This window comes from Arachis hypogaea, chromosome 17 (assembly GCF_003086295.3).
Source record: "Arachis hypogaea cultivar Tifrunner chromosome 17, arahy.Tifrunner.gnm2.J5K5, whole genome shotgun sequence".
In the NCBI taxonomy this organism is placed as follows: Eukaryota; Viridiplantae; Streptophyta; class Magnoliopsida; order Fabales; family Fabaceae; genus Arachis; species Arachis hypogaea.
The window spans coordinates 119140116-119153253 of record NC_092052.1 but is presented as its reverse complement, the minus strand read 5'-3'; the positions used below and the strand labels follow the sequence as shown (position 1 = coordinate 119153253).

The 13138-nt window shown below is 36.8% G+C and overlaps 1 protein-coding gene across 3 annotated transcripts; it reads right to left on the bottom strand.

Annotated features, from left to right (window-relative positions):
- Window positions 1-6777: 6777 nt before the first annotated feature.
- Window positions 6778-11974, bottom strand: LOC112764051 (ABSCISIC ACID-INSENSITIVE 5-like protein 5). 3 transcript variants are annotated; one of them, XR_011875612.1, is made up of 6 exons: window positions 11646-11929; window positions 9989-11111; window positions 9005-9098; window positions 8720-8791; window positions 8563-8592; window positions 6778-7286 (listed from the first exon to the last, which is right to left on the bottom strand). XR_011875612.1 is itself a non-coding variant. In XM_025809577.3 (5 exons), exons 2-5 carry the CDS (start codon window positions 11075-11077, stop codon window positions 7212-7214), a joined length of 1266 nt encoding a protein of 421 aa, XP_025665362.1. In that variant the 5' UTR covers window positions 11078-11111; window positions 11646-11974; the 3' UTR covers window positions 6778-7211. The 3 variants fall into 3 exon arrangements, 2 of the variants coding, with proteins under 2 accessions (XP_025665362.1, XP_072079555.1); XM_025809577.3 differs by lacking the exon at window positions 9005-9098 and having other exon boundaries at window positions 11646-11974; XM_072223454.1 differs by lacking the exons at window positions 9005-9098; window positions 11646-11929 and having other exon boundaries at window positions 9989-11630.
- Window positions 11975-13138: the final 1164 nt, after the last annotated feature.

Below are 13138 nucleotides of genomic sequence, written 5' to 3'. Positions count from 1 at the left end.
CATATAAAATCTTTTCAAGATTCTTTCTGTGTATGTTGTTTGATGAATAAAGATCCCACCTTTTATATGCTCGATCTGCAGGCCGAGACAAAACTTAGTCTTTCCAAGATCTTTCATCTCAAACTCTTCTTTTAGAGTTTTTATAATTGTTGGAATCTCTTCAGGAGTCCCAATGATATTTAAATCATCAACGTACACAGCAATTATAATGAACCCAGATGTAGTTTTCTTTATGAAAACACATGGGCAGATATCATCATTCTTGAATCCGTTTTTGGCCAGATACTCAGTAAGACGATTATACCACATTCGTCCAGATTGCTTTAGACCATATAAAGATCTTTGTAATTTGACTGAGTATAACCCTTGCGAATATTCATTGGATGGTTTAGATATTTTTAGTCCTTCAGGGACTTTCATATAGATATCACGATCTAATGAGCCGTATAAATAGGCTGTTACCACATCCATTAAATGCATATGCAGTTTATGATATGCAGATAAGCTGACCAAATAACGCAATGTTATCGCATCCACTACAGGGGAATACGTTTCTTCATAATCTATACCGGGCCTTTGTGAAAAACCTTGTGCCACAAGTCGGGCTTTGTAGCGCACAACTTCATTTTTCTCATTTCGTTTTCTCACAAATACCCATTTGTATCCAACAGGTTTTACATCTTCTGGTGTACGGACTACAGGTCCAAAGACTTCACGTTTTGCAAGTGAGTCTAATTCAGCCTTCATGGCTGCTTCCCATTTTGGCCAATCATTTCTTTGTCGACATTCTTCAACTGATCTTGGCTCAAGATCCTTACTTTCATGCATGATATCTAATGCCACATTATATGCAAATATTTCATTGACAATTGTCTTATTTCGGTCCCATTTCTCTCCTGTAAAGACATAATTTATCGAGTTCTCGTCATTTTCACAATTTTCAGGTACCTGAACGTCTTCTGGCGTTATATCAGAATTTTGGACAACTGCCGGTGTCTTTACTATGTCTTTTTCAACAGGAATCGTATTTACCTCTTTTCTCTTTCGAGGATTTTTATCTTTGGAACCGACAGGCCTGCCACGCTTCTGGCGTGTATTTGCTTCCGTGGCTATTTGTCCTACTGGGACATCAATTCGAATTTGGGCATTTTCCGCCCTACCACGCTTCTGGCGTGAATTTGCTTCAGTGGCTACTTGTCCTACTGGGACGTCAATTCGAATTGAGGCATTTTTCGCTGGTATGTAAGATTTGGTTATCCTCTTTGTATCGGAAAATGCATCAGGCAATTCATTTGCTATTCTTTGCAAATGTATAATCTTTTGAACTTCTAGTTCACATTGCCCTGATCGAGGATCTAAATGCATCAACGATGATGCATTCCAATTAAGTTCCTTTTCAGGAAGCTTATTCTCTCCCCCTAATGTTGGAAATTTTGATTCATCAAAATGACAATCCGCAAACCAGGCTTTAAACACATCACCAGTTTGTATCTCAAGATACCTCACTATAGAGGGAGAATCATATCCAACATATATCCCCAATTTTCTTTGGGGTCCCATTTTGGTGCGATTAGGTGGTGCAATGGAAACATATATCGCACACCCAAATATTCTTAAATGGGAGACATTTGGCTGCTGGCCAAAAGCTAATAGCATAGGAGAGAACCGATGGTAACTCGTTGGCCTCAAACGAATAAGTGCTGCGGCATGTAAAATAGCATGCCCCCAAACCGAGGTTGGGAGATTTGTTCTCATAAGCAAAGGTCTAGCAATCAATTGGAGGCGTTTAATAAGTGATTCTGCTAACCCATTTTGTGTGTGAACATAAGCCACTGGATGTTCAACACTTATTCCATTAGCCATACAATAAGCATCAAAAGCTTGGGAAGTAAATTCACCAGCATTATCAAGACGAATTGCTTTGATTGGATTTTCTGGAAATTGTGCTTTTAATCGAATAATTTGAGCCAGTAATCTCGCAAACGCCAGATTGCGAGAAGATAATAAGCACACATGTGACCATCTCGAAGATGCGTCTATCAGGACCATAAAATATCTAAAAGATCCACATGGTGGATGAATAGGTCCACATATATCACCTTGAATCCTCTCTAGGAATTCAGGGGACTCAAATCCAATCTTTACTGGTGATGGCCTTAAAATTAACTTCCCTTGAGAACATGCAGCACAACAAAATTCACTAGTTTTAAGAATCTTCTGGTCCTTTAGTGAATGTCCATGAGAGTTTTCAATAATTCTTCTCATCATGGTTGTTCCCGGATGACCCAATCGGTCGTGCCAAGTTATGAACTCATTTGAGTTAGTAAACTTCTGGTTTATAATGGCATGTGATTCAATTGCACTAATCTTGGTATAATACAACCCAGATGAAAGTGATGGTAATTTTTCTAATATAACTTTCTTATTTGAATCATGAGTTGTGATACATAAATACTCATGATTTCCCTCATTCATCGTCTCAACATGATATCCATTTCGGCGAATATCTTTGAAACTCAACAAGTTCCTCAGAGACTTGGTAGATAATAGTGCATTATTTATTATAAATTTTGTTCCTCCAGGAAACAAAATTATAGCTCTTCCGGAGCCTTCTATCACATTGCCTGAGCCAATAATAGTATTAACATATTCCTCTTTTGGCACAAGATGGGTAAAATATATATCACTTTTGAGAATAGTGTGCGAACTTGCACTATCCGCAAGGCATACATCTTCATTACATATCCTTGCCATTCTCTTCAAAAACAAATAATAATAAAATGAGTAGTATGCACAGATAAATTGAATACTTGATCAGAATTATTTTTCTAAGAAATACTGTACATAAAATAATGTCATATACTAAAATTTTATTTTAAAATTTGACACATTTAATAATTTCAAAATTCATAAACATTAATATTTCATTATTTATGTACATCACATTTGAAACTTAAATACATAAAAAATAAAACTTAATAATAAATTTTTTTTACATTATTTATTTACATAGATACTTCACAATTCCACATATTAAACTATTCCATCATTGATCAAATGACCAATATTTCCTTCAGAATCCTCAAAGAAATCAGATACATCATAATGAGTGGTGGAGTTCTCAGCATCATTTGAAACAAAATTTGTTTCCTTTCCTTTGTCGTTCTTTTTCAAAGATGCCTGGTAAAGATCAACTAGGTGCCTTGGGGTAGGACAGGTACGTGACCAATGGCCCTTTCCACCACAGCGGAAACACTTCTCCTCGGTTGATTTATTCTGCCCGATATTCCTTTCTTTATCCCACTTCTGGTGAGATCCTCTCTTTTGAACATAATTCTTTTTCCTTCCATAATTTTTCTTATTATTAAAACCTTGTCATTTACCTCTTCTGGGGTAATTTGCCACATTTACTTCAGGAAATGGGGCAGCGCCAGCTGGGCGCACTTTGTGATTTTTCAATAACAACTCATTGTTGCGTTCAGCAACAAGAAGGCAAGAAATTAATTCAGAATATTTTTTAAACCCTTTCTCTTGATACTGCTGCTGCAGGAGCACATTCGAGGCATGGAAGGTTGAGAAAGTTTTCTCCAACATATCATGATCAGTTATTTTTTTCTCACACAATTTCATTCGTGAGGTGATTCGAAACATTGCAGAATTATATTCATTTATAGATTTAAAATCTTGTAAACGCAAATGCGTCCATTCATATCGGGCTTGAGGAAGTATCACCGTTTTCTGATGATTATACCTTTCTTCAAGATCTTTCCAAAGATCTGCAGGATCTTTTAATGTAAGATATTCATTTTTCAATCCTTCGTCAAGATGACGACGAAGGAAAATCATGGCTTTAGCTTTATCCTTCTGGGATGCATTATTTTCAGCCTTAATGGTATCTCCAAGATCCATTGAATCAAGATGGATTTCAGCATCTAGTATCCATGATAAATAATTGTTTCCAGATATATCAAGAGCATTGAATTCAAGATGAGAGAGTTTCGACATAATGAAAATTTGTTACCTGAGTCTTTCTAGGAATTTGATCAGAGTCTCGTGCTGATAACGTGTTGTAAAATAAAAGATATATATATATATATATATATATATATATATATATATATATATATATATATATATATATATATATATAAAGATGTATAAATAGAAGACTCTAGTATTAAAATAATTAGCTCAATAATAATTTATATATATAATAATATTATATGTTGTAATGTGTATATATATACAAAGATAGAAAGAAGTATTAAAAATAAAGAGAGAGAGAATTGCATATGTTTATTGTTACTATCTCAATATAATAAAGATGATTAATATTGATATTAATATTATATGTAAAGAGTAATAGAAAAGAGAATTTAGAATACTGATAAAATAAAAGAAGAGAAAGAATTGTAGAAGAAATATAAAGAGAAGAGTATTTGATTGCAACATAAAGAGAGAGTATTTGTTTATTATTGTGTGTGTATTAACAACGGAGGTTAACCTCCTATTTATAAGCATATGGGAGGAATGTTTTCAACCCATATTAATTTCATTCTCTATTGGTAACATGAAAGCTGAGTCACTTGCATGGGTATCCATATCCTTTGTGTTTATCACAACACTAATTAGATTTTTGGTTATATATTTGAGGTAATGACCAAATCAGTACCCGAAAGATTCAAACGCTGACATTTTGGTACCTCACTATTGTTATTGACAAAATGGTCCTTAAAAGATTTTAAAATTTGACAAGCGTATCCATGAGTTCACTGGAGCACATTTCCGGCAAGCACAGTGCTGACATGGCCACTGCGTTTTGATAACATGGCAAATACCCCCCAAACCCTAATTCTTCTCTTTCTCCTTTCCCCTCCCCAACGCACTCCCCCTTTCCCCTTCCTGAATGCATTCTCCCCCTCCCCAACCCTAATCCTTCCCTCCCCCTCTCTAACCCTAATTCTTCTCCTTCCCCCTCCCCAACGCACTCTCCCCTTCCCCTTCCTGAATGCATTCTCCCCCTCCCCAACCCTAATTCTTCCCTCCCCCTCTCTAACCCTAATTCCCCATCTCCAACGCACTTCCCCCCTCCTCAATCCAAAATCCCCTTTCTAAACCCTAATCCCCTTCCCTTGCCTCTTTGAATTCTAATCCCCTTCCCAACACAGTGTCTCACACTCTCAATTCACTTTCCCCCAAAACAGCAGTAGAGCTCAACCTTCTCAATCTTACAGAGCCAGTGTCATTTTCCCCAAAATAGCAGTAGAGCTCAACCTTCTCAGTCTTACAGAGCCAGTGTCATCGACACCGCACTGTCGCCATCTCGTTGTTGGGTCTTCTGCGTCCGCCAGTGTCTCCTTTGTACCATTGCGTTGTTTGAACGCCTTCACCGCTATCGCCTTCACTGCTTGTATATGCTTGCTGCTAGCTCCCAGTCGTTGCCATACCTCCTCTGTCTGGGTTTCATCTTGGCTCTATCGTGTCTTGCCCCCTTTGTGTCTGGTGTTGGTGTTCTTCTTCTATTCTTGCTTTGGTGGTGTCTGTATTAAGTTTTATTTTATTTTATTTTGATTATTGTATATGAATTTGTTTCTGAATTTTATTGTGATTAATCTTTTTGAATGATAATTTAACCTAAAAATTTGAGACAATTCATGATTTGGGGCAACTCTGTTGATGTTGAGGTTGTTGTTGCTGTGAATGGTGGTGTTGAGGGAGGGAGAGGGAAGTGTGCGTTGGGGAAGGGGGAGTGGTGGAGAGAGAGAGTGGTAGAGGTTGTTGTTGCTGCTGATGTTAAAGTTGTTGTTGCTGTGAATGGTGGTGTTGAGGGAGGAAGGGAAAGTGTACGTTGGGGAGGGGCTTGTGATGCGGCAGGGACTGCGATTAGGGAGAAGTGTGCGTTGGGGATGGGGGCTGCGATAGGGAGGGAGAGGGAAGGGGAGGGAGTGTGTGTTGGAGAGGGAACTTTAGGGGTGGTTTGCCAAGTCACCAAAACACGGTGGCCACATCAGCACTGTGCTTGCCGGAAATGTGCTCCGTTGAACTCGTGGGTACGCTTGTCAAATTTTAAAACCTTTTAAGGATCATTTTGTCAATAACAATAATGAGGTACCAAAATGTCAGCATTTGAATCTTTCAAATACTGATTTGATCATTACCTCTATATATTTTTTAAGAGAAATATTCTGTTAAATATATTTTTTAAGAGAAATATTCTGTTAATTTTAACTTTTTTATATGAGAAATATGAAATATCTAATTATAAAATTAAAAATAATGTCAAAATTCAGATAAAATTTTTTTAAAATATAAAAACTTAATTATAAATTTAATGAAATTATAGGAATTGATAGGATAATTAAGCCAATATTTTACTTATGTAATGTCATTCAGGCTATCATAGTACCATGAGACATCATTGTAACTGTAAGAAAAAAGTTTCTGGTCCTCCCTCCATATTTCCGCTGTTCATCCTTGTTCTGATTGAGTGGCAAATGGCGAGCAACTACAGCTTCACGGATTTCAATTCTGCCACCAGGACTAATATTCGATTGTATTCTCCTGAGCTCTATTGGACAGTGGCTGCTATATTTTTTATTGGTTTTACCTTGCCATATCCAATCATAATTTGAGATACCCTGAAAAAGGTGAGAATTCTCTGTTGAGATTTGAGAAACTTTGCATCGTCAACTGTACTGATGAGTTATACTGAAAGTGATGTGATGATATTCTTCAATATGAAGACATCTGGTCATTGAATGTCCGATTAGACGATGATAAATAAAATGAGCCTTTCACTTTAGGGGATAAACTATAAAGTTTAGAATGGGCGCTCTTACAAGTTACAACTATATTGAACACCAAAACCCAGATCCTTATAATAGTCCGAAAACGAGAAAGGCATATATTGAATACAAACGCTTCAATCTCTCACCGAATCAAATTCGGATTCTACTGAACAATGGCGCGTAAAAGGAAAAGAAAATAAAAATTATGTAACCAACGATGGCATGAAATTGGACGCATGCTGAAACATATTCTGATGGTATTGTGCTCAACCTCCCTAACTGGGCATGATGTTTAATAAGAGAAACAATAGATCATGCTTTTCAAGTGCTAATCTAAATCTACAAGAGACTCAATCTACAACACAATTTTTATATTTTATATACATAGATTTCAACTGTGAGATCATAATCCAATCTTTCACTCTACCATGGACCAGTTTGTGTTCGTCTTAAGCATCTTCTCTTGCCGTTTTGTTGCAAATTCATCATTTCCATAACCTGTGAAATTGCCAGATGTAGCAGTTAATTACGGTGATGGCGTCAATTTAACCAACATAAATCACCTGGGATGAGACTTAAAAATTCTATCTTTGACAAATAAAATAGTATGGCTACTCACATAATGATGTATTCATGTAAAAATAATAGACAAGATGTGAACACGTATATCCTACGGCAGTTTAGTCATTTAATAATTCTTGATTATCATGTAAGTCTTCACCTCCAAAAATTGCAACGATAATGTCTCTCTGCCTTTTCCACCGTTTCATGTGATATTAACATAGGAATAAGATAAATAATTAGATGATTATCCCTGCTACCTTTACCTAAAAGGATAATCAAATAAATTCAACTACTATCCAGGAAATAATTATATGAGTGCACAAACATGTCATGACAGAAAGCTCAGAGAGGAATAAGCCATCCTTTCAGAAAATATATAAAATTATAATTTTAATTAATTAAAATTAAATTAAAATAGTGAATTCCTCCTATTTTTTTGTAAAGATGAAGAAACAAATTCGATTTTCTCTATTCTACTATTTACTACGGCGACGCGAACCAATTTTGGGTATAAGTTTTGCCATATCTTATTATCTTTTTATTATTGGACCACCTGTATCTACATGCATTAAGATCCCGATTCATGGATCTCTCGGTTCGAGAAATCAAAATAAGAGGATCGAACCACATGAATATTTGACCATAGTAGGTATTCAAGAATCAGTACATGAAATTTTAATGAATTTGAAAGAAATAGTATTGAGAAGTAATCTGTATGGGACTCGAGACGCATCTATTTGTATCAAGGGTCCCGGATATGTAACTGCTCAAGACATCATTTTACCACCTTCTGTGGAAATTGTTTTATATATTGATCAAATAACAAATGAATCAAAACACTTAAACGATGGGATGACATAATTAATAGAAGAATCAAAATCAGGTGTTAGTTTAGAGCAGTTATTTCATCATATTTTGTTTGCACCAAATCCACTTTCTTATTCAGCATACTTTGTTAATGACAATAAACAAGTACACCAGATAGCATATATGCTGATTGACATAGCTTGGCCAGTCTATCTAGATAGTTAAATCCACAATGCATGATATCTTGACTCACTAGCCCTTATTTAGTGTTTTTTTTTTTGGTGTAAGCCCCTTATTGAGTTATGTCATTACAATTACATGAAATGAAAAAAAAAATCAGAAACTTGGGGAAAGGAGAGAGAATAATCCAATATAAGAAAGAAAAAACCAGAGATTAACTTACTTGATTTTTCTGAATTTCCATGATTTCTTCCTGCAGTATCCAAATAATAATCGATCAGGTGATATTCCAACATAACAAACATAATCCCTAAATTTATGTGCATATGCATTCCCGCATCTAAATCTAATAACGGACAAATTTTAATAGCGAAAATTACCTGCTTTTTCTGAAGTTCTTGGTTCTCCTCTTTCAACTTCTGAACTTCTGCTTCTAATTCCATGGTATAAGCCTAAAATAAGTGAAAATAAAAATGAGAATATGAACTTACAGCAGCTATCTCTAAGATTTTCGGCCATGCTGGCTCCCTTACCACATTATATGGTCCCACTCAAATCTACTTACAAGTGAAACCACATTTACTTAAGATATATATATGTGCTCTCATGGATTTCATTATAATGCAACTGTTACTTTATTCACTGAATCGACTATTCCATACTACCTTGTAAATAACCTGGAATTCTTACACCTTCTCATGACTTCTCAAAATCTTTCACCTTTCTTCATGTCTATCACATTACCATTCTTCTGCTTATCTTTCATGGGACATATATACAGCATGTTCATAGAGAATGAAAGCAGAATGTCAAATTCTTGGCAGTATTACTATTGGGTCATGCTACTAAGCTAGAAATTATCCCTGGTCAGCCACTCGTATAAAAATTAGGTAGTAGTTTCATAGTTACATTATTTTTGTCAAACTATATTTCTATCTTTTTAATCAAATTTCATAAATAATATAATCAACCTAGATTCACGTTTATAATAGAATACAAATAAAAGTAAAAAAAAGCCTTTTTTTTTTCTCTATTTCTGAAAGCTTTGATTTAATGATTAATTACTCTATTAAAAAATATGTATAAAACATATATAATATAGGAAACATTTCAAGTACACCGGGAGTACCGATACTCCAGTTGTTTTAACCGTTGATCTAAATTATAAAAAATATATATAATATATATTAATTGAAATTAACCGTTAAAATAACTGGTGCACCGGTACTCCCCGGTGCACTTGAAATGTTTCCTATAATATATACATACATATACATGATAACTGATTTGGTGGCTCATTTCAGACCTTAATAGATAGTTTTTTTTTACAATTACTATTACACTATAAGAAAAGCAATTAACACGGTGCAAAACTTCATCACATGTATATTAAAGAAGATGATTCCATATATCACTAAACCCTAGCATATCAAATTATCTATATGTTATTGATTGAGGTTTCTGCAACTCTTATTTTGTTATGGTTACTAGCAGGTAGTCAGTTCTTGTAGCAACAGTAGGTGAAGCCCAGGAGGTTGGGGGCTAAAAAGTGAACTTGAATGAGGAAAGGCAAATAGTTGTAAATGACTAAATCCAGGATAAGAATGATAATCACACGGCACCGAAGAGGTATGAAAACAATAGCTTACCTGCTTTCGAGCGCGGGACCTAGCTGCCGACTCTCTGTTCTTGATCATTCTCCTCTGCCTCCTCTCAATGACCTTCTCAACTGCTCCACCGCTCTTCCGGCCCCTGAGGCCACCGTTAAATACATAAGGCACGGGAGAAACCGAAGAAGTATCTCCATTGCTCTTTGCCATCTTATCATTGGAAATCTGGCTAGCCGGCGAGCCAGTAGCAACATGAACAGGCCCAGGTGACAAACCAACCATCCCCATCCCTCCTCCTCCACCTTGCACAAGAGGCATAGCATAGCTCATAGGAGCTTGTTTGGGGAATATCTGAGGCTGATGCTGATGAGGGGACTGTGAATTCTGCATCTGCATCTGCTGATTGGAAGACCTAACCCCATTAACATTCACAGGCAAATTTGTTCTTGGCTGAAGACCAACCAGAGGATCATTGTTGTTCACACCAACACTATCACCCATCAACCCCGGTACCTTGTTCAATTGCTGAAACCCTACTCCTAAACCGCCACTATTCCCTCCACCACGAGACAAATCAACAAAAACGCTGTCGTTTGCTTTCCCAGCAGCTGCCAATTGCGCGTCTTCTCTAACAACACCTGCTCTCACCAAGAACTCCTCCAGCGTGATCTCTTTCAACGTCGGCTGCCGCTGCGTCGTCTGCGCGGGATTCGGCCCGCCTCCGCCGCCACCGGTCGACCCCCCGCCGTACTCCTTCGAAATGTCTTTCCAGACCTCGTCCACTGTCTTCTGACTCAGGGTTCGCGGGAGTGTCAAGGATCCCTGCCTCTGCAAATTGTTGATGCCGGCACCGCCGAAGCCTGCGGAGCCCGGTTCTCCGCCGACACCCGTGGCAGACGCCATAGTTTGAACCTCTTCGGCGGTCCATATGTTCTTGAGAAGTTCATCCATGTTCATGGAGCCGAAGTCCTTTCCCGAACCTCCCATGGTGTTCATGAACTCATCGAACGTCAGATTGTACACGGAAGGTTGCCGTGTCAGGGGGAAATTCCCCGGCGGTCTCCCACCAGCATCTCCGCTTCCTCCGGCAGCAGGGCCAGGATCGTTGCCGAAATTCTTGAAGTTCATGTTTGCCTATTGTTTGACGGCGATTCAATGAAAGCTGAAGAAAACAAGAATCAGAAAATTTATTCAATACCAAGGAGCTCAAATCTGCCAACCCTCTAGTCTTTAATAATCCGAATAAGCTGACAAAAACTGATTTGTAATTATCTACAAAGAAACAATTATTCACTGTAGACCCAGAACCAAGTTATTTACGCTGAGGCTAAAGGAATCAGAGTAGAATTAATTAAAAAAAAAAAAAGAAAAGAAGATAAGACCCTAAAACAGTGGAAGAGAGAGAAATAAAATTAAAAGTAAAAAGTTGAATGTAACGAGTGTATCAAAAACTGACATTTTTGTTGTCCTAATCCTAGTTAACACTAATTAGCTAAGGTGCAGCAAAAAACTCTGATTAGGGTAGTGTATGCAACAATATGCTAATACTGATAAACACGTTCAACTAAGTAGTTCCGATTAGAGCTGGCGTTCACACTGAGGGCAAGACTGAAAAATTTACATTTCTAGTTATTTTACCGTAAGAAAGTGGAAGAACAATGAATAAAAAGAAAGACAAGAGTATAGTGCATTTTACCTGTAGTATTTAATTTTTGTATTAATTTTAGGGGGTATTCCTGATCTGGTAATGTTTTGGGGGAAGAAAAGGAGGGGTTGGTTGGCTGCGTAAGAGAGGCGTGGTGGATGTGCCAAGTGTCCAATGTCGTCTGTTCACACTTCTTTTTCGTTTTCGCTTTTCAGTTTTCAGGACACCACTCGCCTCAAAACACACACTCTCTCACACCTTCCTTCGCATCAAAATTTGTGTGCTCCTTTCACAAACCACTACCACTACTACTCTAATACTACTATTTCTTTCGCTATTTATTTATTTGCTTTATTTTATTTTTCTATTGTTTTAAAAGTTCTGGGAACACACTCATTAATTTCTAAATATTATTGTAAAGTTGGCATCATATCTTAATCTTATTATTTTTACAAATAATGAAAACGACTAATTGTTGTTTTTCAGCTTTGGTTCGGTAAACCAATGCTATGGAAGTCAAATCAAGCACGCCTGTCTCTGTGAAGTTTTTACTTTTTACTAACATAAAATAAAAAGAAAATTTTATTCTTCACCACTAAAAAATAATAAAATAACATATTTTTTTATATTTATAAAATATATAATTTTTATAATTTTTAAATTTTTAAAATTTTTTAATTTTTTTAATTTTTTATGCTAACTATCATTAAATTTATCTATTTAAAAAAATTATTTTTTACAAAAATATCGTTTAACAAATTATTTTCTCGAAGTCATCAGATATCCTCCGATAAGTAACATAATATAGCATCTGGCGTATTGTCGGAGGGTCTTCGGGGACATCTGGCGGATACGATCCCACAACCACACAAGCTTCAGCGTGAAGAATTCCTTCTATGCGCAGCCTGTTGTGCCGCCACCAGAGGCCTGGCACCCAACAGCTGCTCCACAATAACCCACGTCTCTGTTCCGTGCCACCTACCGAAGTCACGAAGGCACCCCAACGGGTTTAGCGTGTGCGTGTAGGCCTAGGTGGTACGCCACGTCCTGTAGGGTGATGGTGACCTCATCCCATAGGAGATAAAACGTGTGCGTCTACGGACGCCAACGCTCCACAAGTGCCGAAATTAGGAATTGTCAAAAGTGAAGTCTCTGAGGGGTACCGTGTTGCCGAATCCGGCCTCAGCCAAATACGGGACGATGGCATCGGGTGGAAGAAGGGTATGACTCACTCGTCGAGGCAATAGAAGGCGAGGCCTCTGAAAAATTATAAAAATAAATTCAGCCTTATAAAGGGATGATTATAAATTTTTGCTTTACTGAATTCTTACCTTTTTTTTTTTTTTAGTAATTAGATTAGCTTAACATGATACACAACACATTAGACGTTAAGCAAATATTTCTATCTAAACTATAACTACTTCTATTTAACTACATACTTCCATGTTTCTAATCTACACATGTCTCTAAATTACATATGTCAGTAAGCAAATTCTAATTAAAACGTTATAAATACTAACAATCTAGAACAAGAAAAACAGAAT

Coding starts and splice junctions, on each gene's coding strand:
- LOC112764051 (XM_025809577.3), bottom strand. CDS start 11,077: ATGAACTTCAAGAATTTCGGCAACGATCCTGGCCCTGCTGCCGGAGGA. Junction 8,792..9,988: donor GGTCCCGCGCTCGAAAGCAG/GTAAGCTATTGT, acceptor CACTTATTTTAG/GCTTATACCATGGAATTAGA. Junction 7,287..8,562: donor TGGAAATTCAGAAAAATCAA/GTAAGTTAATCT, acceptor GCAATTTCACAG/GTTATGGAAATGATGAATTT.